Below are 23,694 nucleotides of genomic sequence, written 5' to 3'. Positions count from 1 at the left end.
GAGCAAAATGTACTGTACAATTTATTTAAAATATGTTTCAATTTAAATAAGATGGCAAAGTTTGTTAACTGAAATAATACACAATTTTTAGCCTTCATGGGAAATACATTTTATTTTTCCATTTTTGCTCATGTTTGTGGTGGCCTATTTTGTTTTCAACCAAATGTTGATGACATAAATGTGTGTCATAAAAGTATCACAGCAAAGGTTGTCAATCAATAATTTGTAATTTCGATTAAAGTAAAAAACATCTTCAACAAAAAAAAAGTCCATCATCTATAAAATATAATTAGACATTATAGATGTCTCTGCAATGTGGTCTCTTGTCTACCTTGACTTATTTTTCATATCCACGAGATGGCGATCGGTAAGATTAAAGCACTGATATTCAGGATCTAGTAATCTTGAAAAGTCTGAATCTGGACCAGGGTGATCCTATCCTGAAATGCTTTGAACTACAGGGACAACATCTGGCCGATTTGTCTGATCCTGGATCACAAAAAATGGGATTTCAAAATCTGATCGGATCTGATTGAGATTAAAAGTTGTTGAACTCCCAGATGATGATATAACATAACAATATTAATTAAATGCAGTGACTTCCTCTCTGTATATAGTAGTGTTCATAGGTAGTGGCAGAGTCCATCATTCCTGAGCTGGATTTATATAAAACCAAATAAATGTGTCATGAAATACAACTTAACGTTTGAACCAGACTAATCTGTGTAGTGTTGGATGCTCAAGTCACTGCTCACTCAGGTCTGTCGTTCAACAAAAAGTTTATTTTACAGGTTTTTTTATTTTACAAACACATATTCACAGATGTCTTCGATTCAAGTTCCCAGTAATTAACCAAACCACCTTTTACACAAAGTAGAAAATGTTGCTGGCATTTGTTCTACAAATGTAGTCCAACCTTTTATGTTGATAACAATTGAATACTCTATTCTGTAGACACTAAAAGCATGTAATATCCCTTATACCTAATAAAGGCCCCGTTACATTAGAAAAGTAAACATTTTTTTGGCTGCACAACAAATAGAAAACAATTTCGTCACGCTGAAGGGAATATATTTCATGGTATCAGAAACAGTGATTCCTTCTGGAAGTAAAACATAATGTTTGTTGCTTCATCAGATGTTTAAATAGATATTCTCCACAAAGATTAATGCAGCAATTTACAATTTTGACTTGTGTAAATAAATTTGCCAGAATAAACAGATTCTGTAGAAAATAAGATGGAAACTATATAGTTTTGACTCTAAATATGTTTGTTTATTACCTTGAATGGAAAAAAAATCAATATAGGAGAAGTGATTAGTTTACTCTGACGGGAGAGATGATCAGAGGTGAGGTGTTTTCACCATCATCTTTCCTACCTGGGTTGAAGTATGGGAAGAGTTTCTCAGTGAAGGAGCAGCCAGTAAAGGAGTAGATAAGAGCTGCAGCATCTACGTCATAAAAGGAGACCAGACCCTCCTCATAATCCACAAACACCCCCACCTTCTGAGGCTGAGACTTCAGAGAGAGAAGGACTTGAGGATCATCAGGAGCTTTGTACTCATTTCCATTCCTCAACCATATAGACCAGCTACCCCACTGAGAGCCCAGTGTGACCGTTCCCTTCCTGTTGATCGACTCTCTGACCACTCCTAAAGTCCACTCGGTCTTTCTTTTAACTTGAACCTCAAAGTAAAATCTGCCTGAAGAGAAACTCTGCTTTCCTAAAACACAAATACAATCAGAAAATCTCTCTGGGTTGTCTGGGAGATTCTTCTTTCCACCACCAAGACTCACTTGTTTTCCATCACAAGACAGAATGAGACTGCGATGTGCTGTATCAGGATCAAGAGTCAGATCCACTGCGTACCTCTGGACCCTCTTCAGCTCAGCTTCAATCAGCTTCTTCATCTCTTTACTGAAAGTCTTCTCCAGCTGAACCACAGCTCTCACCACAGTTCCCTCATGTGATGAATGGATGCTGACCTCTGTCCAGTCCTTGGTGGGTGGAGCAACTTTAAGGGACATGAATCTTTGGAGAAGATGGAGGTGGTCTTCAGAGTGTGTGACCTGCTCCACCTCAGAGCTTCTCTTCTTCAGCTCAGAGATTTCCTGTTCCAGCTCTTTGATGAAATCTTCCGCCTGGTTTTCGGTTGTTTTCTGCTTCTCTTTGATCGTGTTGATGAGATTGGCCTGGCCTCTCTCAACAGACTCCTTCAGAGCAGTGAAGACCTGAACTCCTTCTGCTATCTCTCTGTCTGCTTCTTCCTGACTGAGGTCCACTGAGTGTTTGAGCTCCTCAATCTTCAGTTGTCTCTTCTGGATCATCTGCTGAATTTCTGTCTCAAGCTCTGCCTTCTCCCCTTCATATCCTTCTTTCAGAGGAACCACATCATGCATCTTGTGGTCTGAAACATGGCAGAGCATACAGACACATGTCTGGTCGGTCTTACAGAACAGCTCCAGAGGTTTATCGTGCTTCAGACACATCCTGTCTTCCAGGTTCTCCACAGGGTCGATCAGCTGATGTCTTTTCAGACCTGACATTGTCAGATGAGGCTCCAGGTGAGTCTCACAGTAGGAGGTCAGACACACCAGGCAGGACTTCAGGGCCTTCAGTTTGGTTTCAGTGCAGACGTCACAGGGAACTTCTCCTGGTTTGAAGACGTGTTGCTCTGATCTGCTGCTGCTGGCTTTCTGTTGAGCCGTCTGTCTGAACTGAGCGACCATATCAGAGAACAAAGTGTTAACTTGCAGCTCAGGTCTTGTGTAGAACTCTTTTTTACACATGGGACACTGGCACCTGTCACTTTTATCCCAGTGTTCAGTGATGCAGGTTTTACAGAAGTTGTGTCCACATGGTATAGTGACTGGATCAGTAAACAAATCCAGACAAATGGAGCAGAGAAACTGATCTTCAGATGGCAGGTAGCTTGCTGCAGCCATATCTACACCTGTAGTGTGGAAGGAAACACATGTTCCTTATAATGCAGTTACAGGAAAATAAAGAAGTGGGATTAATAAAGGCCAGAGTCCTTTACAATTTATGCTCTTTTGACTTGCACCAAGCCAAGCTTGAGCAATATTCAAGACATAATAAATTCAAGGCAAAACAGCAATGAATATATCCACATCTTGTTGTAAAGGCTATATTTGATATGTATAAGGTGATATTGAGAATATAAATCACCAAAATTCCCCCCCCCCCTAACACCTCTAACAATATTGTACATTGACTATTTGTATTTGTATATATGACATTTTTCAAAGTCAACTTTATTGTCAATCTCAAAATATGTTTGTACACACAGAAAGATCGAAATACTGTTTCCCACAGTCCCGAGGTCAGATCAGAAGCCCAACGCGAAGATCAGCCTGTCGGGTGTTCTTTTACCCGTAATGACCAAGTCGCTGCACATTATCCCGCTTATTACATGGCCACATTCTCAACAAAGTAACGACATGACTCCCAATATTAATTGAAAAGCTTTTGTTGATTTAAAAAATAGTATTATTGATTTAAAATTACATGCATCCGCTAAGAAAAATAGTCCGTTGTTACCGTTTGAATTACGTAGCAACGGCAGGAACTGCTTCGATAGCGTTTTGAGGAGCTTTTTGATTACAGATTTTAAAACATCGCTGCTTGCTTTAAAAGTAACACAATTCATTAGGTATCCAGATATCCCTGCCCTAATACCAAAGTAACTGGCAACTGAATAGGTTTTGCCGTCTGATGTCTGGACCATTACGTAAAAAGGACCGCAGCTCCTGTTGAGGGTTTATGCCCCGTAGCTAATCAGCCAGTCTTTAAAGTGGACCTATCATGCTATATTTGAATAATATAGTGTAGGACCATACCTATATAAGGTATATTTATACTTTTTATTTTTCAAAATACCAAACAGATCATCCATTTAAGCCATTCCTCATTTCGCTCAATTTAACACTGCCTTTCATGCTCGGATTCTGTGAGAACAGCACCATCTGGTGGCCTGGCATATGTACTACAGCGTCTCCAGCGCTTTCAAACGGCAATGTCCGTGGCTGTCTCCTCCTGATTGGTGGAGTTGGCCCAATAGCCGTAGCGCCACCGTCCTGACGTCATAGAAGTGTTCAAATCTGGATCAGTCTGTATCAGATCCGTTGCAGCCCCTTTTTAAGAGATTTGGGTATGGAGGAAAATAGAGAGGGTTGTGTTTTCTGACACTTGGTGAGTTCCCTGGAACACCGGGGACACATATTGATGTATACAAGACGTACAAAAGTTCATTTTGCATGATAGGTCACCTTTAAATAGTTTCATAGCCCATAATGTTGTCCGTCTTTTCGCCTCTCTTACTTCTCCGCTGTTTTCTTGTCCCTCTTGTCTTTTTATTTTCTTCACTGGGGACTCATCACCAGCCACTAACCATTCATCCTGTGCTCTCCAAATATATTAAAATTAATATTAAAATCCTCCATGTTGCTCTCAGACGGGAGACAACGGAAAACTAAAGACAAGCAAACAGTTCGAAAAGCAAACGGCATGCAGTTTGCTTTTCGGCCAAACTGTATACAGTTCAATCGACCGGGCTGCTTTCTGCAGATGTGAGCGTCCTTAGCAACGGTCAATAAGTCCTTCACAGCGGTCTGTACTACTGGAATAACAACGTGTCATGTGTTCTGAATTGACTAATCAGAATTGAGTATTCAACCAAGCCATGTAATAATAAATATATACATTGATAACTAATCAGGAAAAAAAGCAAATAATAAAACGGATGGAAATGTCTGGAAGTTTAAGAAAGTTACTTTATTGTAATGCAGCCTTTAAACAAGGAAATGACACTCATACAGTTTTACTCAGAAATCCAAGACTATATATCATATCCAGATGATATACTATTGATAAAAACCTTAGCCCTAGTGTAGACCAACTTATATTAAAGAATAACACTGATAACAAAGCTCTCAGTACTTTGTGACACACCTTGCTGCCTCACATTTTAAACCTCAAACTGGTTCTTTGGTGGTGAGCTTTTAATATGACACAGCTATATAAAAAAAAAAGAGTAAGCAGGATGTAGGAAGTAATCATTAAACAGTAATAATGGCAGGAAACCAGGAATGAGGATAAACTCCTAACCGCAGATAATCAGTTACAAGTTAGTTAAATCCAGAGGGCTGAACCGTAGGCCTGAGGACAAACAACACCATACTTATATCATATTTAGTTGACAGTGTAAATATAATCAGCTGTACTCACCAGTGTTTGACAGAGACTCTGCTGTGTTGTTGAGAAAGACCTGATGAACTCAGTTTGTATTTTCTTTAGACAGAAACAGAGACTAGTCTCGACTGCAGTGTGGCTGCCTCTCTGACTAACTTAACTTTCGTTTCCTGAGTGTGACGTGTAAGCTCTCCTCTTTCCTCTGTAGCTCCTCCTCTCACTGCAGCTGGTTGTGTTCCCTCCCTCTGATTCACACAGGTGTTGGGAAATACCAGCGACTCTTCAGGTTAAAATGGAGCAAAGTTGGTGCTAACAGTGGAGAGAGTGAGATATGTGAAAATGTTTTTCTTTATTATGTTGAAACTGTCTCAGCTATACTTTAACCAGAACCGTTTATTTCATTGGAACCTCTCCTCATTGATACCATATCTGTGGCAGGACTGGTGTATTATTTAGCATGAATTTGTATCTAGATGTGTGTAATAAAACTGTGTTTATCAAAAGGGGATCACTTTGTGAGTTAATTCTACTTCTAAAAGTGCAGGGAACTTTATTTAAAGGATTTTATTAAAGAAATAAACTCTCAAACTTTGTTGATAAACTGGCAAAGATTAGCTGGGGTCTCTGTTGAGATTTCTCTTAGGTTGTTTATATTTCATGTCCTTGTATAAGTGATTATCCTCACTTGAAGGTTTGTTGACTCATGTAATTGTTTGCCTTTTGAGTAAGAAGTAACCTTTGTCTCATCATTTCTCAGTCTTGTGATCCATCTAGTGGTCGTTCTGTGTGATGACATATAGAAGTGTAGAAGAGGAAGGCTGTCAGATCTCAAGAAACATTCAGAATTACAATTATTTATGTTTTACTGTACTTACAAACCAATCATTCTTTCTGTGCAGGACTATGGTGATTGGTTGTATATGAATGCACCTGCCTATTGCCTGATCAAGTTAGATGCCGCCTATCACAGCACACTGAGATTTGTCTGATTGTAAAGCACTTACTCATCACTGTACACTGTATACCAAGGCAGGTTTGCCATCACTTATTGTAAAGAGGCTCAGTCATTGGTACATGTTTATTTATAAAGCTTTGTTGGGTAAACTCCCGTATTATATCTGCTCTCTGATAACACAGAGAGTTGCAAGCAGCTATTGTCTGAGATCACATGATGTAGTATTGTTAGATGTGCCAAGAGCAAGGACTGTCTTACTGTAGGTAAGACAGCTTTTATGTGCGCAGCTCCACTTGCTTGGAACAATCTTCAGCAAGAATTGAAACTGAGCAATCTCCTTCCTCTGCATGTTTTTAAAGCTAGGCTAAATGAAATGCTCATTGATACTATGGGCACTTGTAAATGTCTATAACTATGTAAATGTATCCTGTAAATATAATGTATGATGTTCTTTATTGTTTTATGTTTCATGTGGAACCTATATGCTGCAGGTCTCCCTTGAAAAAGAGATCTATGATCTCAATGGGACCAATCTCGTTAAATAAAGGTTTGAAATGAAATGAAAAATGTAAGTTGAACATTGCTAAATCTTTCACTTTTTATGTGTTTTTTAAGACTCTCTAAATACGCACTTTTTTTCAGACTCTCTAAATATGCACTTTTTAGTTTTTATCTAAATACCAAACAGATCACCCATTCTAGCCATGCCTCATATCCCTCTATTTCACTTCCTGTTTCAAAAGTGCTGATTTTGGCTATAAAGCTTTAAGAAAAGTAACAGCAACAAAAAAAGGAGGGGGCTGAGCTCATGCGGGACCCGGCAGCTACTGTCTAAAATACTGCCGTGATGAAACGCCATATCATGGATCAGGGTTTTATTTTTTGACGCTGGGTGAGTTCCCCGACACGCATATTTATGTATAAAAGACATCAAAAAGTGCATTTTGCATGATAGGTCCCCTTTAACCAGAACAATTTAGTTTCTTGGAGACAGAGATTTTTTAGCTTTTTCACCCAGGCAATATCAATCTAGTATTTTAATAATAGTAATATACAATGTAATGTCAAATAAGATCATTTTAGATATGTGACTACTTTTGACCTTTTCCTGTTATCTATCCTCATTGATGCCCATTATATTTATTGCAGGACTGGTGTATTATTTAGCATTAGTTTGATCTGGATGTACAAAATAAAACTGGGAACTGATTAGATTTCTCACAAGAGGACCTCATTGTGAGTTAACTCTACATTTAAAATGGCAGGGAACTTCATTTGAGTTTAGTTTTTTTAAGAAATAAACTCAAAGAAGGAAAATGGATGCCGTTTCAAGTTAAAATATTAAACTAATTTCAAATGAATACAAATGCTGATGCATCAGATTCATACATTTATGAAGGATCTTAATTTATTTTTCTAATCTTGACAAATATCATTGACTTGTTATCCTTATATTATCATACCTTGAGTTGTTGGTATTGTTAAACCCCTTATACTTATGGGGATGAAATGACCTATAATGGGTATAGTTGATTTTAGCCATTTCACCCATCCCTCGATAGAGCTGAGGTCAAATAATTATAAACAAGGAGATTTTAATTAAATGAAACTGCATTTTTCATACTATTTATAGTTGTCAAAGATAGATAATTATTAATTAAATGCAGTGACTTCCTCTCTGTATATAGTAGTGTTCATAGGTAGTGGCCGAGTCCATCATTCCTGAGCTGGATTCATTCAAACTAAATAAATGTATCATGAAATACAACTTAACGTTTAAACCAGACTAATCTGTTTAGTGTTGGATGCTCAAGTCACTGCTCACTCAGGTCTGTTGTTCAACAAAAAGTTTATTTTACAGGTGTTTTTATTTTACAAACACATATTCACAGATGTCTTCGATTCAAGTTATCAGTAATTAACCAAACAACCTTTTTACACAAAGTAGAAAATGTTGCTGGCATTTATTCTACAAATGTAGTCCAACTTTTTATGCTGATAACAATTGAATACTCTATTCTGTAGACACTAAAAGCATGTAATATCCCTTATACCTAATAAAGGCCCCGTTACATTAGAAAAGTAAGCATTTTTTTGGCTGCACAACAAATAGAAAACAATTTTGTCACACCTAAGTGAACATATTTCATGGTTTCAGAAACAGTGATTCCTTCTGGAAGTAAAACATAATGTTTGTTGCTTCATCAGATGTTTGAATAGATATTCTCCAATAAGATTAATGCAGCAATTTACAATGTTGACTTGTGTAAATCAATTTGCCAGAGTAAACAGATTCTGTAGAAAATAAGATGGAAGTTATATAGTTTTGATACTAAATATGTTTGTTTATTACCTTGAATGGAAATAAATCAATATAGGATATAAGTGATTAGTTTACTCTGACGGGAGAGATGATCAGAGGTGAAGAGTTTTCACCATCATCATTCCCACCTGGGTTGAAGTATGGGTAGAGTTTCTCAGTGAAGGAGCAGCCAGTAAAGGAGTAGATAAGAGCTGCAGCATTTACGTCATAAAAGGAGACCAGACCCTCCTCATAATCCACAAACACCCCCACCTTCTGAGGCTGAGACTTCAGAGAGAGAAGGACTGGAGGATCATCAAGAGCTTTGTACTCATTTCCATTTGTCAACCATATAGTCCAGTTACCGCACTGAGGGCTCAGTGTGATATCTCCCTTCCTGTTGATTGACTCTCTGACCACTCCTAGATTCCACTCGGTCTTTCCTTTAACTTGAACCTCAAAGTAAAATCTGCCTGAAGAGAAACTCTGCTTTCCTAAAACACAATAATAATAAGAAAATCTCTCTGGGTTGTCTGGGAGATTCTTCTTCACATCACCATGACTCACTTGTTTTCCACCACCAGACAGAATGAGATCAGGATGTCCTGTATCAGGATCAAGAGTCACATCCACTGCGTACCTCTGGACCCTCTTCAGCTCAGCATCAAGCTGTTTCTTCATCTCTTTACTGAAAGTCTCCTCCAGCTGAACCACAGCTCTCACCACAGTTCCCTCATGTGATGAATGGATGCTGACCTCTGTCCAGTCCTTGGTGGGTGGAGCAACTTTAAGGGACATGAATCTTTGGAGAAGATGGAGGTGGTCTTCAGAGTGTGTGACCTGCTCCACCTCAGAGCTTCTCTTCTTCAACTCAGAGATTTCCTGTTCCAGCTCTTTGATGAAATCTTCTGCCTGGTTTTCAGTTATTTTCTGCTTCTCTTTGATCGTGTTGATGAGATTGGCCTGGCCTCTCTCAACAGACTCCTTCAGAGCAGTGAAGACCTGAACTCCTTCTGCTATCTCTCTGTCTGCTTCTTCCTGACTGAGGTCCACTGAGTGTTTGATCTCCTCAATCTTCAGTTGTCTCTTCTGGATCATCTGATGAATTTCTGTCTCAAGCTCAGCCTTCTCCCCTTCATATCCTTCTTTCAGAGGAACCACATCATGCATCTTGTGGTCTGAAACAGTGCAGAGCATACAGACACATGTCTGGTCGGTCTTACAGAACAGCTCCAGAGGTTTATCGTGCTTCGGACACATCCTGTCTTCCAGGTTCTCCACAGGGTCGATCAGCTGATGTCTTTTCAGACCTGACATTGTCAGATGAGGCTCCAGGTGAGTCTCACAGTAGGAGGTCAGACACACCAGGCAGGACTTCAGGGCCTTCAGTTTGGTTTCAGTGCAGACGTCACAGGGAACTTCTCCTGGTTTGAAGACTTGTTGCTCTGAGCTGCTGCTGCTGCTGGCTTTCTGTTGAGCAGACTGTCTGAACTGAGTGACCATCTCAGAGAACAAAGTGTTGACTTGCAGCTCAGGTCTTGTGTTGAACTCTTTTTTACACATTGGACACTGGCACCTGTCACTTTTATCCCAGTGTTCAGTGATGCAGTCTTTACAGAAGTTGTGTCCACATGATGTGCTGACTGGATCAGTGAACACATCCAGACAGATGGAGCAGAGGAACTGATCTTCAGATGTCAGATAGTTTGCAGCAGCCATATTAATACCTGTCGTGTGGAAAAAGAACATATTTAAAACACTTCTTTTGTTGAAAAATAAAGAAGTGGGATTAATACATGAAATGATAGTAGACAGAGTAACTTTAAATTGTATATGCTTTGTGCTGATCTTCAAGCTAACCATTCAAGTCAGGATAATAAGTTTAAGATGGCTATCATGGCAATACAGCAATACATACAGCATGTCCACATCCTGTTGTTTAGACTAGGGCTTTGCGATATGGAGAATATTGCCCATCACAACATTTTTGACTAAACGCATATTGTGGGCTTGACTATTGGGTCACAAAATATTTACACAATGATATTTTTGATCAATGTTAATTCGCAATGAGGTTTTAATGATTAAGTGTAATTTAGCCTTAAAGCCAGGAAATTACCCTCATGCAGTTTGACTATATTTAGACTATATCTAGTCCAGTGGTTCTCAAACTTTTTCTGTCATGCCCCCCTTTGGAGAAAAAAAAAAGTCGGGCCTCCCCCAACACAAATAGTCACGTAATGGACCAAGTTAACATTTTTTAAAATACATCAATATTAATGTGAGCATTCCTTTGCTAGAACAATAAGTTATAATACTTTGCCAATTTGCAAAGAAAACGCTGATATTTGGCAGAAAGTGTGTCTGATCATTAGTGGCTGCAATGAGCCTGTTTTGCACATTTCTTCAAAACGGGGTTGCAGGCTCAGTGGCGGCGCCAGAGATTTATTTTGGGGGTGCTGTGGGGTAGCTTGACGTTTCATAGAGAGTGCTCAAACATTTAGGGTTTCCCATTAAGGTACCGGGCGCTACAGTGGAATTTTCTACTGCAACACTCCCCACGCAAACACACAGTGTGACTGTTACAATGAAGGCTCGATAATCAGCTCACGGATTTTCTTTTAAATATTGTTAAAAGCATCAATCTGGTGCACTCTCAACACTTTTCAAACAGAACTGTAAACAGATTTACTTTTTGTTTATGGATATTTTACAAATCACCATTTCAAACTTTATTCTTGTTTTACTGTCATATAGTATCGAGCATCGAGCATCGAGGAGGCTCTCTGGAGGAGCTCTAACCGAGGAGACACTGATGGGTCCTCCACGGCTCCTCCACGGATGCATTTCCGGGAACGGTGGAAGCGTTACGCACGGCCGGACTTATCTCAGCCAATGGCAGCTCTGCATGCATCCCCTGGATATTATTTTAGTAACCGCTTGAACGGCACGCGATGTTTACAGTGAGAACAGCTGTGAGGTCCGTGCAGAAAGCAGAGCAGTGTGTATAATATATATCACTCAGTATAACAGGCCTACTCTCTTTATTTGCTTTAGTTTAGTAGATATCTACAAACAAAGAGTCGATATCTTTCTAAGACCATTTAGTGCTTCAAATAATAAAATACACAACGGCTGTAGCCTGATTATGCTTTAGGAGCAGTAGGTGTGTTACAGTGTGTAGGTGTGTGTGTGTGGTACAGTGTGTAGGTGTGTGTCTGTGGTACAGTGTGTAGGTGTGTGTGTGTTGTACAGTGCGTAGGTGTGTGTGTGTGTTGTACAGTGTGTAGATGCGGCGGACAGACGGGTCTCAGTTGGTTTGGTGTCCTCTGCTTACTTTTAATACTTGTAAATACAACTTTTGGCCCGTAATTTCAATTCCCCATTTCAGCGACCAGAGAGAGAGAGGAGGAGGGGGGGGGGGGGGGGGGGGGGGGGGGGGGATATATCCAGTCTCTGATTGTGTTACGTTATTATTAGGGGTGCACCGAATGGGAAATTCTTGGCCGAAACCGATACCGAAAATAGGAAACAGTTGGCCGAAAACCGAATGCCGAAAGGCCGAAAATGATTAATAGAAATATATATATATATATATATATATATAATGTATACATTTTTTACCAATGTTGTTCAGCTACCTGATTATGGAAAAATAAATGATTATGGCAAAACTTAACTTAAATAATAATCACTATTATGGGTCCATAAAACATTTATTCAGCACTTTTGAATGCATACAGTACATTAATTCCAAGTCAAGTGTATTTTATTTTTCTCTGTAGGATAACTACAACAAAGTGCATTCAGAACAAAGCCAAGGTGCTTTAAAACTGCATAAACAACTAGGCCAGTCGGCCTACAACAAAATAGTGGAAATAAAGACTGTAACAGCCAGGCCTTCAACAACAACAAATGCACCTATAAGTGCATGCATACAAATGTGCAAACTGGATAAATCCACATGAATGTAAATATTTACAAATGAAATTACAATTGAATTTCAAGAATCTAAATAAGGCTGTCTGTCCTCATAAGAAAAAGTAGTAAACATTGTATAAAGATACATAAAGTGAAAACTGGATACAAAATCCACAATCAATTACAAATTAAATTACAATTTCAAGAATCTGCAAATAAGGTGGTCTGTCCTCATGAGCAATGTAAACAACATTGTATCATTTAGATACCGAAAGTACAATATATTGAACACTGCTGCTGTCATTTCCCCCTAATGATAACCTGAGATGGTGAATTATAACTCACAATGAAAATTGTTCAGGAAAGTGGGTATAGAGTAGACATGTAGAACTAGATAAGCTTATGATAAGCCAGCCTTGTCTACTTATTAAGGAAAAGTGGGAGGTTCTTTTTAATGAACAGTAGCTTCTCTGCTTTATCAGCCATAAGTCTGTTCCTCTTCTCATCAAGCACATGAGAGGCAGCGCTGAACAGTCTCTCGCTGTCAGTGCTTGTGATTTGATCTTACTCCGCATATTTGTCCGGGTGTTGAGCTGTCCTCGAGCTGTGAGCCAGCCGCGAGCATGGTCGCGCGCCGTGCTTGTCGCCGCGTTTTGAGTACGTCATCACAACAACACGTTAGCTTACCAACGTAACCCTGTTCCCTGACATTCGGTGATATTTTTTCGGTGCTCGAACCCTTTCGGCCGAAAGCCGAAAGGGCCTTTTTAACCATTTTCGGCCGATAATTTTCGGCGGCCGAATATTCGGTGCATCCCTAGTTATTATGAGTGCTCTCATACTTGTTTGATTCTTAAATTGTATATATTTATATAAATATATGTGTGTATATGTCCGCATCTGTAGCCTGTTATTGTCTCATTATACCGCACTGTGAATGAATTAAAGTAAATATATAAGTGGTCATGAACACATCTGTCCATCAGACAGAGGGCTGCTGTGCCTCCTGTCATCATTAATGGACGTCTCTTTAAAATGACCGCTCAGAGGAGAGGAGTTCTCATTTCTCTAACCGCCTGCTGCTTCCCCTCCTCTCTCCTCGGTTCCCCTCCTCAGTCCTTCGCTCGCATCTCCTGTGGGCGGCACCAAGTCTCGAGGATAGGAGTCGAGGAAAGGAGTTGAGGAGGGGAAATTAGAGTATTGAGAAACCTCTAATGTCCTTTAGTTCACTGAGCCTCTCAGTCTGACCGGAGAGGACTCTCCTCCACCTTGTTGTTGAAAAAGCTCCTAATATCCGTTAGCGTAGCTCGCTAGCACCAGAAGCTAACAACAACGATCTCCGGTACCGGTGCGCTCTCTCTCTCTCGCTCACGCACGCACACACAATGGCTCGTTCCACACACACACAGAGCCGAGCTTGAATGAAACAGAGACCCAGACGTAATTGTACTGTATCATATTATTTTCGAATCAATTACTTTTATGATTTTTTTTAAATAACCATTTCTCCTCCTGGTCTCTCGCGCCCCCCACTTTGAAAAACACTGATCAAGTCTAATATCCAGATGATTATATAATATTGATAAACATTAGCCTTAGTGTAGGCCGACTTATATTAAAAAATAACACTGATAACAAAGCTCTCAGTGCTTTGTGACACACCTTGCCTCACATTTTAAACCTCAAACTGGTTCTTTGGTGGTGAGCTTTTAATATGACACACCTAACAAAAAAGAGTAAGCAGTATGTAGGAAGTAATCAGTAAACAGTAATAATGTCAGGAAACCAGGAATGAGGATGAACTCATAACCGCAGATATTCAGTTACAGGTTAGTTAAATCCAGAGGGCTGAACCGTAGGCCTGAGGACAAACAACAACATACTTATATCATATTTAGTTGACAGTGTAAATATAATCAGCTGTACTCACCAGTGTTTGACAGAGACTCTGCTGTGTTATTGAGAAAGACCTGATGAACTCAGTTTGTATTTTCTTTAGACAGAAACGGAGACTAGTCTCGATAGCAGTGTGGCTGCCTCTCTGACTAACTTAACTTTCGTTTCCTGAGTGTGACGTGTAAGCTCTCCTCTTTCCTCTGTAGCTCCTCCTCTCACTGTAGCTGGTTGTGTTCCCTCCCTCTGATTCACACAGGTGTTGGGAAATACCAGCGACTCTTCAGGTTAAAATGGAGCAAAGTTGGTGCTAACAGTGGAGAGAGTGAGATATGTGAAAAGGTTTTTCTTTATTATGTTGAAACTGTCTCAGCTATACTTTAACCAGAACAGTTTATTTCATTGGAACCTCTCCTCATTGATACCATATCTGTGGCAGGACTGGTGTATTATTTAGCATGAATTTGTATCTAGAGGTATGTAATAAAACTGTGTTTATAAAAAGGGGATCACTTTGTGAGTTAATTCTACTTCTAAAAGTGCAGGGAACTTTATTTAAAGGATTTTATTAAAGAAATAAACTCTCAAACTTTGTTGATAAACTGGCAAAGATTAGCTGGGGTCTCTTTCTTGAGATTTCTCTTAGGTTGTTTATATTTCATGTCCTTGTATAAGTGATTATCCTCACTTGAAGGTTTGTTGACTCATGTAATTGTTTGCCTTTTGAGTAAGAAGTAACCTTTGTCTCATCATATCTGAGTCTTGTGATCCATCTAGTGGTCGTTCTGTGTGATGACATATAGAAGTGTAGAAGAGGAAGGCTGTCAGATCTCAAGAAACATTCAGAATTACAATTATTTATGTTTTACTGAACATTACCAACCAATCATTCTTTCTGTGCTGGACTATGGTGATTGGTTGTATATGAATGCACCTGCTTATTGCCTGATCAAGTTAGATGCCGCCTATCACAGCACACTGAGATTTGTCTGATTGTAAAGCACTTACTCATCACTGTACACTGTATACCAAGGCAGGTTTGCCATCACTTACTGTAAAGAGGCTCAGTCATTGGTACATGTTTATTTATAAAGCTTTGTTGGGTAAACTCCCGTATTATATCTGCTCTCTGATAACACAGAGAGTTGCAAGCAGCTATTGTCTGAGATCACATGATGTAGTATTGTTAGATGTGCCAAGAGCAAGGACTGTCTTACTGTAGGTAAGACAGCTTTTATGTGCGCAGCTCCACTTGCTTGGAACAATCTTCAGCAAGAATTGAAACTGAGCAATCTCCTTCCTCTGCATGTTTTTAAAGCTAGGCTAAATGAAATGCTCGTTGATACTATGGGCACTTGTAAATGTCTATAACTATGTAAATGTATCCTGTAAATATAATGTATGATGTCCTTTATTGTTTTATGTTTCATGTGGAACCTATATGCTGCAGGTCTCCCTTGAAAAAGAGATCTATGATCTCAATGGGACCAATCTCGTTAAATAAAGGTTTGAAATGAAATGAAAAATGTAAGTTGAACATTGCTAAATCTTTCACTTTTTATGTGTTTTTTAAGACTCTCTAAATATGCACTTTTTTTCAGACTCTCTAAATATGCACTTTTTAGTTTTTATCTAAATACCAAACAGATCACCCATTCTAGCCATGCCTCATATCCCTCTATTTCACTTCCTGTTTCAAAAGTGCTGATTTTGGCTATAAAGCTTTAAGAAAAGCAACAGCAACAAAAAAAGGAGGGGGCTGAGCTCATGCGGGACCCGGCAGCTACTGTCTAAAATACTGCCGTGATGAAACGCCATATCATGGATCAGGGTTTTATTTTTTGACGCTGCGTGAGTTCCCCGACACGCATATTTATGTATAAAAGACATCAAAAAGTGCATTTTGCATGATAGGTCCCCTTTAACCAGAACAATTTAGTTTCTTGGAGACACAGATTTTTTTGCTTTTTCACCCAGGCAATATCAATCTAGTATTTTAATAATAGTAATATACAATGTAATGTCAAATAAGATCATTTTAGATATGTGACTACTTTTGACCTTTTCCTGTTATCTATCCTCATTGATGCCCATTATATTTATTGCAGGACTGGTGTATTATTTAGCATTAGTTTGATCTGGATGTACAAAATAAAACTGGGAACTGATTAGATTTCTCACAAGAGGACCTCATTGTGAGTTAACTCTACATTTAAAACTTCATTTGAGTTTTGTTTTTTTAAGAAATAAACTCAAAGAAGGAAAATGGATGCCGTTTCAAGTTAAAATATTAAACTAATTTCATATGAATACAAAAGCTGATGCATCAGATTCATATATTTATGAAGGATATTAATTTATTTTTCTAATCTTGACAAATATCATTGACTTGTTATCCTTATATTATCATACCTTGAGTTGTTGGTATTGTTAAACCCCTTATACTTATGGGGATGAAATGACCTATAATGGGTATAGTTGATTTTAGCCATTTCACCCATCCCTCGATAGAGCTGAGGTCAAATAATTATAAACAAGGAGATTTTAATTAAATGAAACTGCATTTTTCATACTATTTATAGTTGTCAAAGATATATATTCATTAATTAAATGCAGTGACTTCCTCTCTGTATATAGTAGTGTTCATAGGTAGTGGCCGAGTCCATCATTCCTGAGCTGGATTCATTCAAACTAAATTAATGTATCATGAAATACAACTTAACGTTTAAACCAGACTAATCTGTTTAGTGTTGGATGCTCAAGTCACTGCTCACTCAGGTCTGTTGTTCAACAAAAAGTTTATTTTACAGGTTTTTTTATTTTACAAACATATTCACAGATGTGTCTTCAATTCAAGTTATCAGTAATTAACCAAACCACCTTTTACACAAAGTAGAAAATGTTGCTGGCATTTATTCTAGAAATGTAGTCCAACCTTTTATGCTGATACCAATTGAATACTCTATTCTGTAGACACTAAAAGCATGTAATATCCCTTATACCTAATAAAGGCCCCGTTACATTAGAAAAGTAAACATTTTTTTGGCTGCACAACAAATAGAAAAAACAATTTCATCACACCTAAGGGAATATATTTCATGGTATCAGAAACAGTGATTCCTTCTGGAAGTAAAACATAATGTTTGTTGCTTCATCAGATGTTTAAATAGATATTCTCCACAAAGATTAATGCAGCAATTTACAATGTTGACTTGTGTAAATCAATTTGCCAGAGTAAACAGATTCTGTAGAAAACAAGATGGAAGTTATACAGTTTTGATACTAAATATGTTTGTTTATTACCTTGAATGGAAATAAATCAATATAGGAGAAGTGATTAGTTTACTCTGACAGGGGAGATGATCAGAGGTGCAGAGTTTTTACCACCATCATTCATACTTGGGTTGAAGTATGGATAGATTTTCTCAGTGAAGGAGCAGCCAGTAAAGGAGTAGATAAGAGCCGCAGCATTTACGTCATGAAAGGAAACCAGACCCTCCTCATAATCCACAAACACCCCCACCTTCTGAGGCTGAGACTTCAGAGAGAGAAGGACTAGAGGATCATCAAGAGCTTTGTACTCATTTCCATTTGTCAACCATATAGTCCAGTTACCGCACTGAGGGCTCAGTGTGATATCTCCCTTCCTGTTGATTGACTCTCTGACCACTCCTAGATTCCACTCGGTCTTTCCTTTAACTTGAACCTCAAAGTAAAATCTGCCTGAAGAGAAACTCTGCTTTCCTAAAACACAATAATAATAAGAAAATCTCTCTGGGTTGTCTGGGAGATTCTTCTTCACATCACCATGACTCACTTGTTTTCCACCACCAGACAGAATGAGTTCAGGATATGCTGTATCAGGATCAAGAGTCACATCCACTGCGTACCTCTGGACCCTCTTCAGCTCAGCTTCAAGCAGCTTCTTCATCTCTTTACTGAAAGTCTCCTCCAGCTGAACCACAGCTCTCACCACAGTTCCCTCATGTGATGAATGGATGCTGACCTCTGTCCAGTCCTTGGTGGGTGGAGCAACTTTAAGGGACATGAATCTTTGGAGAAGATGGAGGTGGTCTTCAGAGTGTGTGACCTGCTCCACCTCAGAGCTTCTCTTCTTCAGCTCAGAGATTTCCTGTTCCAACTCTTTGATGAAATCTTCCGCCTGGTTTTCAGTTGTTTTCTGCTTCTCTTTGATCGTGTTGATGAGATTGGCCTGGCCTCTCTCAACAGACTCCTTCAGAGTAGAGAAGACCTGAACTCCTTCTGCTATCTCTCTCTCTGCTTCTTCCTGACTGAGGTCCACTGAGTGTTTGATCTCCTGAATCTTCAGTTGTCTCTTTTGGATCATCTGCTGAGTTTCAGCATGCGTCTTGCCCAGCGCTGACTTTTTCCCTTCATATCCTTCTTTCAGAGGAACCACATCATGCATCTTGTGGTCTAAAACAGTGCAGAGCATACAGACACATGTCTGGTCGGTCTTACAGAACAGCTCCAGAGGTTTATCGTGCTTCGGACACATCCTGTCTTCCAGGTTCTCCACAGGGTCGATCAGCTGATGTCTTTTCAGGACTGACTTTGTCAGATGAGGCTCCAGGTGAGTCTCACAGTAGGAGGTCAGACACACCAGGCAGGACTTCAGGGCCTTCAGTTTGGTTTCAGTGCAGACGTCACAGGGAACTTCTCCTGGTCTGAAGACTTGTTGCTCTGAGCTGCTGCTGCTGGCTTTCTGTTGAGCCGACTGTCTGAACTGAGCTACCATCTCAGAGAACAAAGTGTTGACTTGCAGCTCAGGTTTTGTGTTGAACTCTTTTTTACACATTGGACACTGGCACCTGTCACTTCTATCCCAGTGTTCAGTGATGCAGTCTTTACAGAAGTTGTGTCCACATGATGTGCTGACTGGATCAGTGAACACATCCAGACAGATGGAGCAGAGGAACTGATCTTCAGATGTCAGATAGTTTGCAGCAGCCATATTAATACCTGTCGTATGGAAAAATAACATATTTAAAATACACTTCTTTTGTTGAAAAAGAAAGAAGTGGGATTAATACATGAAATGATAGTAGACAGAGTAACTTTAAATTGTATATGCTTTGTGCTGATCTTCAAGCTAACCATTCAAGTCAGGATAATAAGTTTAAGATGGCTATCATGGCAATACAGCAATACATACAGCATGTCCACATCCTGTTGTTTAGACTAGGGCTTTGCGATATGGAGAATATTGCCCATCACAACATTTTTGACTAAACGCATATTGTGGGCTTGACTATTGGGGCACAAAATATTTACACAATGATATTTTTGATCAATGTTAATTCGCAATGAGGTTTTAATGATTAAGTGTAATTTAGCCTTAAAGCCAGGAAATTACCCTCATGCAGTTTTACTATATTTAGACTATATCTAGTCCAGTGGTTCTCAAACATTTTCTGTCATGTCCCCCCTTTGGAGAAAAGAAAAAGTCGGGCCTCCCCCAACACAAATAGTCACGTAATGGACCAAGTTAATATTTATTAAAATACATCAATATTAATGTGAGCATTCCTTTGCTAGAACAATAAGTTATAATACTTTGCAAAGAAAACGCTGATATTTGGCAGAAAGTGTGTCTGATCATTAGCGGCTGCAATGAGCCTGTTTTGCACATTTCTTCAAAACGGGGGTGCAGGATCAGTGGCGGCGCCAGAGATTTATTTTGGGGGTGCTGTGGGGTAGCTTGACGTTTCATAGAGGGTGCTCAAACATTTAGGGTTTCCCATTAAGGTACCGGGCGCTACAGTGGAATTTTCTACTGCAACAATCCCCACACAAACACACAGTGTGACTGTTACAATGAAGGCTCGATAATCAGCTCACGGATTTTCTTTTAAATATTGTTAAAAGCATCAATCTGGTGCACTCTCAACACTTTTCAAACAGAACTGTAAACAGATTTACTTTTTGTTTATGGATATTTTACAAATCACCATTTCAAACTTTATTCTTGTTTTACTGTCATATAGTATTTCATACCTGTTTTTAATTTATTCTCTTATTTTTCTATAACTATAATGATCATATAAACGTGTGCCTCAGAAATAATTGTTTACATTAATCGTGACCAAAACGTTTGAGACCCACTGAGATAAATTCGACTAAAGTTAACTATTTCCCCTCCTCGACTCCTCGGTCCTCCGGTTGTGACCCGGAAATGGATTTCAGCGCGCCATGTTGAAGGACATCTCATTTCTCTAAATGCACTTCGAGGACCGAGCATCGAGCATCGAGGAGGCTCTCTGGAGGAGTTCTAACCGAGGAGACACTGATGGGTCCTCCACGGATGCATTTCCGGGAACGGTGGAAGCGTTACGCACGGCCGGACTTATCTCAGCCAATCACAGCTCTGCATGCATCCCCTGGACATTATTTTAGTAACCGCTTGAACGGCACGCGATGTTTACAGTGAGAACAGCTGTGAGGTCCGTGCAGAAAGCAGAGCAGTGTGTATAATATATGTGACCTGCTCTATCGACATCAGTCGGAAGTCGCAATGGCTCATTTCAAAATAAACGTGGATTTTTGTAAAAAAAATAGTTTTTCGGGGTTTGGTTGTTTTGTTTGATTTTAAATAAACAAAGTCTTGGCTTTCAGAATATGAAACTTTTATTTCCAAAATCACACGATACATTATTTTTTGAAGCTTGTAACGGGAAGATGACAGCTCTCACTCGCCACTCTGCTGTTCCGTAGCGCAGCTTCCCCTCCCTCCGGCTGAAATTATGAATGTAAGGCGTATAGTAATCATAGATAACACGGCAGGGTCCGTTACAGTTTGTTTTTATCTAATTTCAAATAAACAAAGTCTTGGCTTTCGGAATATTAAACTTGTTTCGGCAAATTCAGATGATAAATACAACTTTGAAGCTTGTAACGGCATAATTACAAGCGGAGAACGGAGTAACATAATTACAGGCGGAAAACGGAGTCATTTGGCGTCACAGAAGGCTTAACAACAGCCGGTGTTTCTCGTGAGTGTTTTCCCCGGGAAACAAACACAATACACACAAACACCTATACACACACACACATGAGCTTCCCCCAGACCAGTAATCCAAACGAAGATATACCTCAGTAGTATTTGGATCATTTGCTAATGATCAATCAGATCGATGGATTCCAGAGAAGAGGAAACTTTAAAGGCCTTTTTCTCAAAATGATGACTCTGTGACATTCATTATATAATGTGACATATTTTGCTTAATATTTGGAGTACAAAAACAATCCATATATCATTAGAAAGCTAGGAATCTCCTCTTTCCAATAGTGTATCAAAATGTGTCTTTGGGTCAATGCGACTGATTTCGATGGAGCAGGTCACATATATCACTCAGTATAACAGGCCTACTCTCTTTATTTGCTTTAGTTTAGTAGATATCTACAAACAAAGAGTCGATATCTTTCTAAGACCATTTAGTGCTTCACATAATAAAATACACAACGGCTGCAGCCTGATTATGCTTTAGGAGCTGTAGGTGTGTTACAGTGTGTAGGTGTGTGTGTGTTGTACAGTGCGTAGATGCGGCGGACAGACGGGTCTCAGTTGGTTTGGTGTCCTCTGCTTACTTTTAATACTTGTAAATACAACTTTTGGCCCGTAATTTCAATTCCCCATTTCAGCGACCAGAGAGAGAGAGAGGAGGGGGGGGGGGGGGGGGGGGGGGATATATCCAGTCTCTGATTGTGTTACGTATTATGAGTGCTCTCATACTTGTTTGATTCTGAAATTGTATATATTTATATAAATATATGTGTGTATATGTCCGCATCTGTAGCCTGTTATTGTCTCATTATACCGCACTGTGAATGAATTAAAGTAAATATATAAGTGGTCATGAACACATCTGTCCATCAGACAGAGGGCTGCTGTGCCTCCTGTCATCATTGATGGACGGCTCTTTAAAAATGACTGTTCAGAGGAGAGGAGTTCTCATTTCTCTAAACGTCTGCTGCTTCCCCTCCTCTCTCCTCGGTTCCCCTCCTCAGTCCTCCGCTCGCATCTCCTGTGGGCGGCACCAAGACTCGAGGATAGGAGTCGAGGAAAGGAGTCGAGGAGGGAAAATTAGAGTATTGAGAAACCTCTAATGTCCTTTAGTTCACTGAGCCTCTCAGTCTGACTCTCCTCCACCTTGTTGTTGAAAAAGCTCCTAATATCCGTTAGCGTAGCTCGCTAGCACCAGAAGCTAACAACAACGATCTCCGGTACCGGTGCGCGCTCTCTCTCTCTCTCGCTCACGCACACACAATGGCTCGTTCCACACACACACAGAGCCGAGCTTGAATGAAACAGAGACCCAGACGTAATTGTACTGTATCATATTATTTTCGAATCAATAACTTTTATGATTTTTTTAAATAACCAGTTCTCCTCCTGGTCTCTCGCGCCCCCCCACTTTGAAAAACACTATATCTAGTCTAATATCCAGATGATGATATAATATTGATAAACATTAGCCTTAGTGTAGACCGACTTATATTAAAAAATAACACTGATAACAAAGCTCTCAGTACTTTGTGACACACCTGGCTGCCTCACATTTTAAACCTCAAACTGGTTCTTTGGTGGTGAGCTTTTAATACGACACACCAATACGAAAAAGAGTAAGCAGGATGTAGGGAGTAATCAGTAAACAGTAATAATGTCAGGAAACCAGGAATGAGGACAAACTCCAAACCGCAGATATTCAGTTACAGGTTAGTTAAATCCAGAGGGCTGAACCGTAGGCCTGAAGACAAACAACACCATACTTATATCATATTTAGTTGACAGTGTAAATATAATCAGCTGTACTCACCAGTGTTTGACAGAGACTCTGCTGTGTTGTTGAGAAAGATCTGATGAACTCAGTTTGTATTTTCTTTAGACAGAAACAGAGACTAGTCTCGACTGCAGTGTGGCTGACGCTCTAACTAACATAGCTTTCGTTTCCTGAGTGTGACGTGTAAGCTCTCCTCTTTCCTCTGTAGCTCCTCCTCTCACTGTAGCTGGTTGTGTTCCCTCCCTCTGATTCACACAGGTGTTGGGAAATACCAGCGACTCTTCAGGTTAAAATGGAGCAAAGTTGGTGCTAACAGTGGAGAGAGTGAGATATGTGAAAATGTTTTTCTTTATTATGTTGAAACTGTCTCAGCTATACTTTAACCAGAACAGTTTATTTCATTGGAACCTCTCCTCATTGATACCATATCTGTGGCAGGACTGGTGTATTATTTAGCATGAATTTGTATCTAGAGGTATGTAATAAAACTGTGTTTATAAAAAGGGGATCACTTTGTGAGTTAATTCTACTTCTAAAAGTGCAGGGGAACTTTATTTAAAGGATTTTATTAAAGAAATAAACTCTCAAACTTTGTTGATAAACTGGCAAA

The 23,694-nt window shown here is 39.4% G+C and overlaps 3 protein-coding genes across 5 annotated transcripts in view; all 3 read right to left on the bottom strand.

The window, feature by feature from the left end:
* Positions 1–21,165, bottom strand: part of LOC307043138 (E3 ubiquitin-protein ligase TRIM21-like) — a 49,252-nt gene extending 28,087 nt beyond the window's left edge. The window contains exons 1-2 of one of the 2 annotated variants that reach the window (XM_079687402.1): positions 17,164–21,165; positions 8,000–8,098 (exon numbers count right to left, since the gene is read on the bottom strand). In XM_079687402.1, coding sequence (XP_079543528.1) covers positions 17,621–19,288 — 1,668 coding nt within the window. In that variant the 5' untranslated portion in view covers positions 19,289–21,165 and the 3' untranslated portion in view covers positions 8,000–8,098; positions 17,164–17,620. Of the gene's footprint in view, positions 1–7,999; positions 8,099–17,163 lie in introns of those variants that run through there. The other variant, XM_079687403.1, reaches the window with a different exon arrangement.
* LOC307043232 (E3 ubiquitin-protein ligase TRIM21-like) lies at positions 833–23,291 on the bottom strand. 2 transcript variants are annotated; one of them, XM_079687546.1, is made up of 2 exons: positions 23,121–23,291; positions 833–2,954 (listed from the first exon to the last, which is right to left on the bottom strand). In XM_079687546.1, exon 2 carries the CDS (start codon positions 2,944–2,946, stop codon positions 1,318–1,320), a length of 1,629 nt encoding a protein of 542 aa, XP_079543672.1. In that variant the 5' UTR covers positions 2,947–2,954; positions 23,121–23,291; the 3' UTR covers positions 833–1,317. The 2 variants fall into 2 exon arrangements, with proteins under 2 accessions (XP_079543672.1, XP_079543671.1); XM_079687545.1 differs by lacking the exon at positions 23,121–23,291 and adding an exon at positions 5,249–5,427.
* On the bottom strand, positions 8,000–14,426 carry LOC307043175 (E3 ubiquitin-protein ligase TRIM21-like). The gene is made up of 2 exons (XM_079687474.1): positions 14,321–14,426; positions 8,000–10,196 (listed from the first exon to the last, which is right to left on the bottom strand). Exon 2 carries the CDS (start codon positions 10,186–10,188, stop codon positions 8,557–8,559), a length of 1,632 nt encoding a protein of 543 aa, XP_079543600.1. The 5' UTR covers positions 10,189–10,196; positions 14,321–14,426; the 3' UTR covers positions 8,000–8,556.
* Positions 23,292–23,694: the final 403 nt, after the last annotated feature.

Source organism: Notothenia rossii (genome assembly GCF_949606895.1).
Source record: "Notothenia rossii genome assembly, chromosome: 1".
NCBI lineage: Eukaryota > Metazoa > Chordata > Actinopteri > Perciformes > Nototheniidae > Notothenia > Notothenia rossii.
Note: the sequence above shows the minus strand (reverse complement) of the source record. Positions and strands in the feature narration are given on the sequence as shown.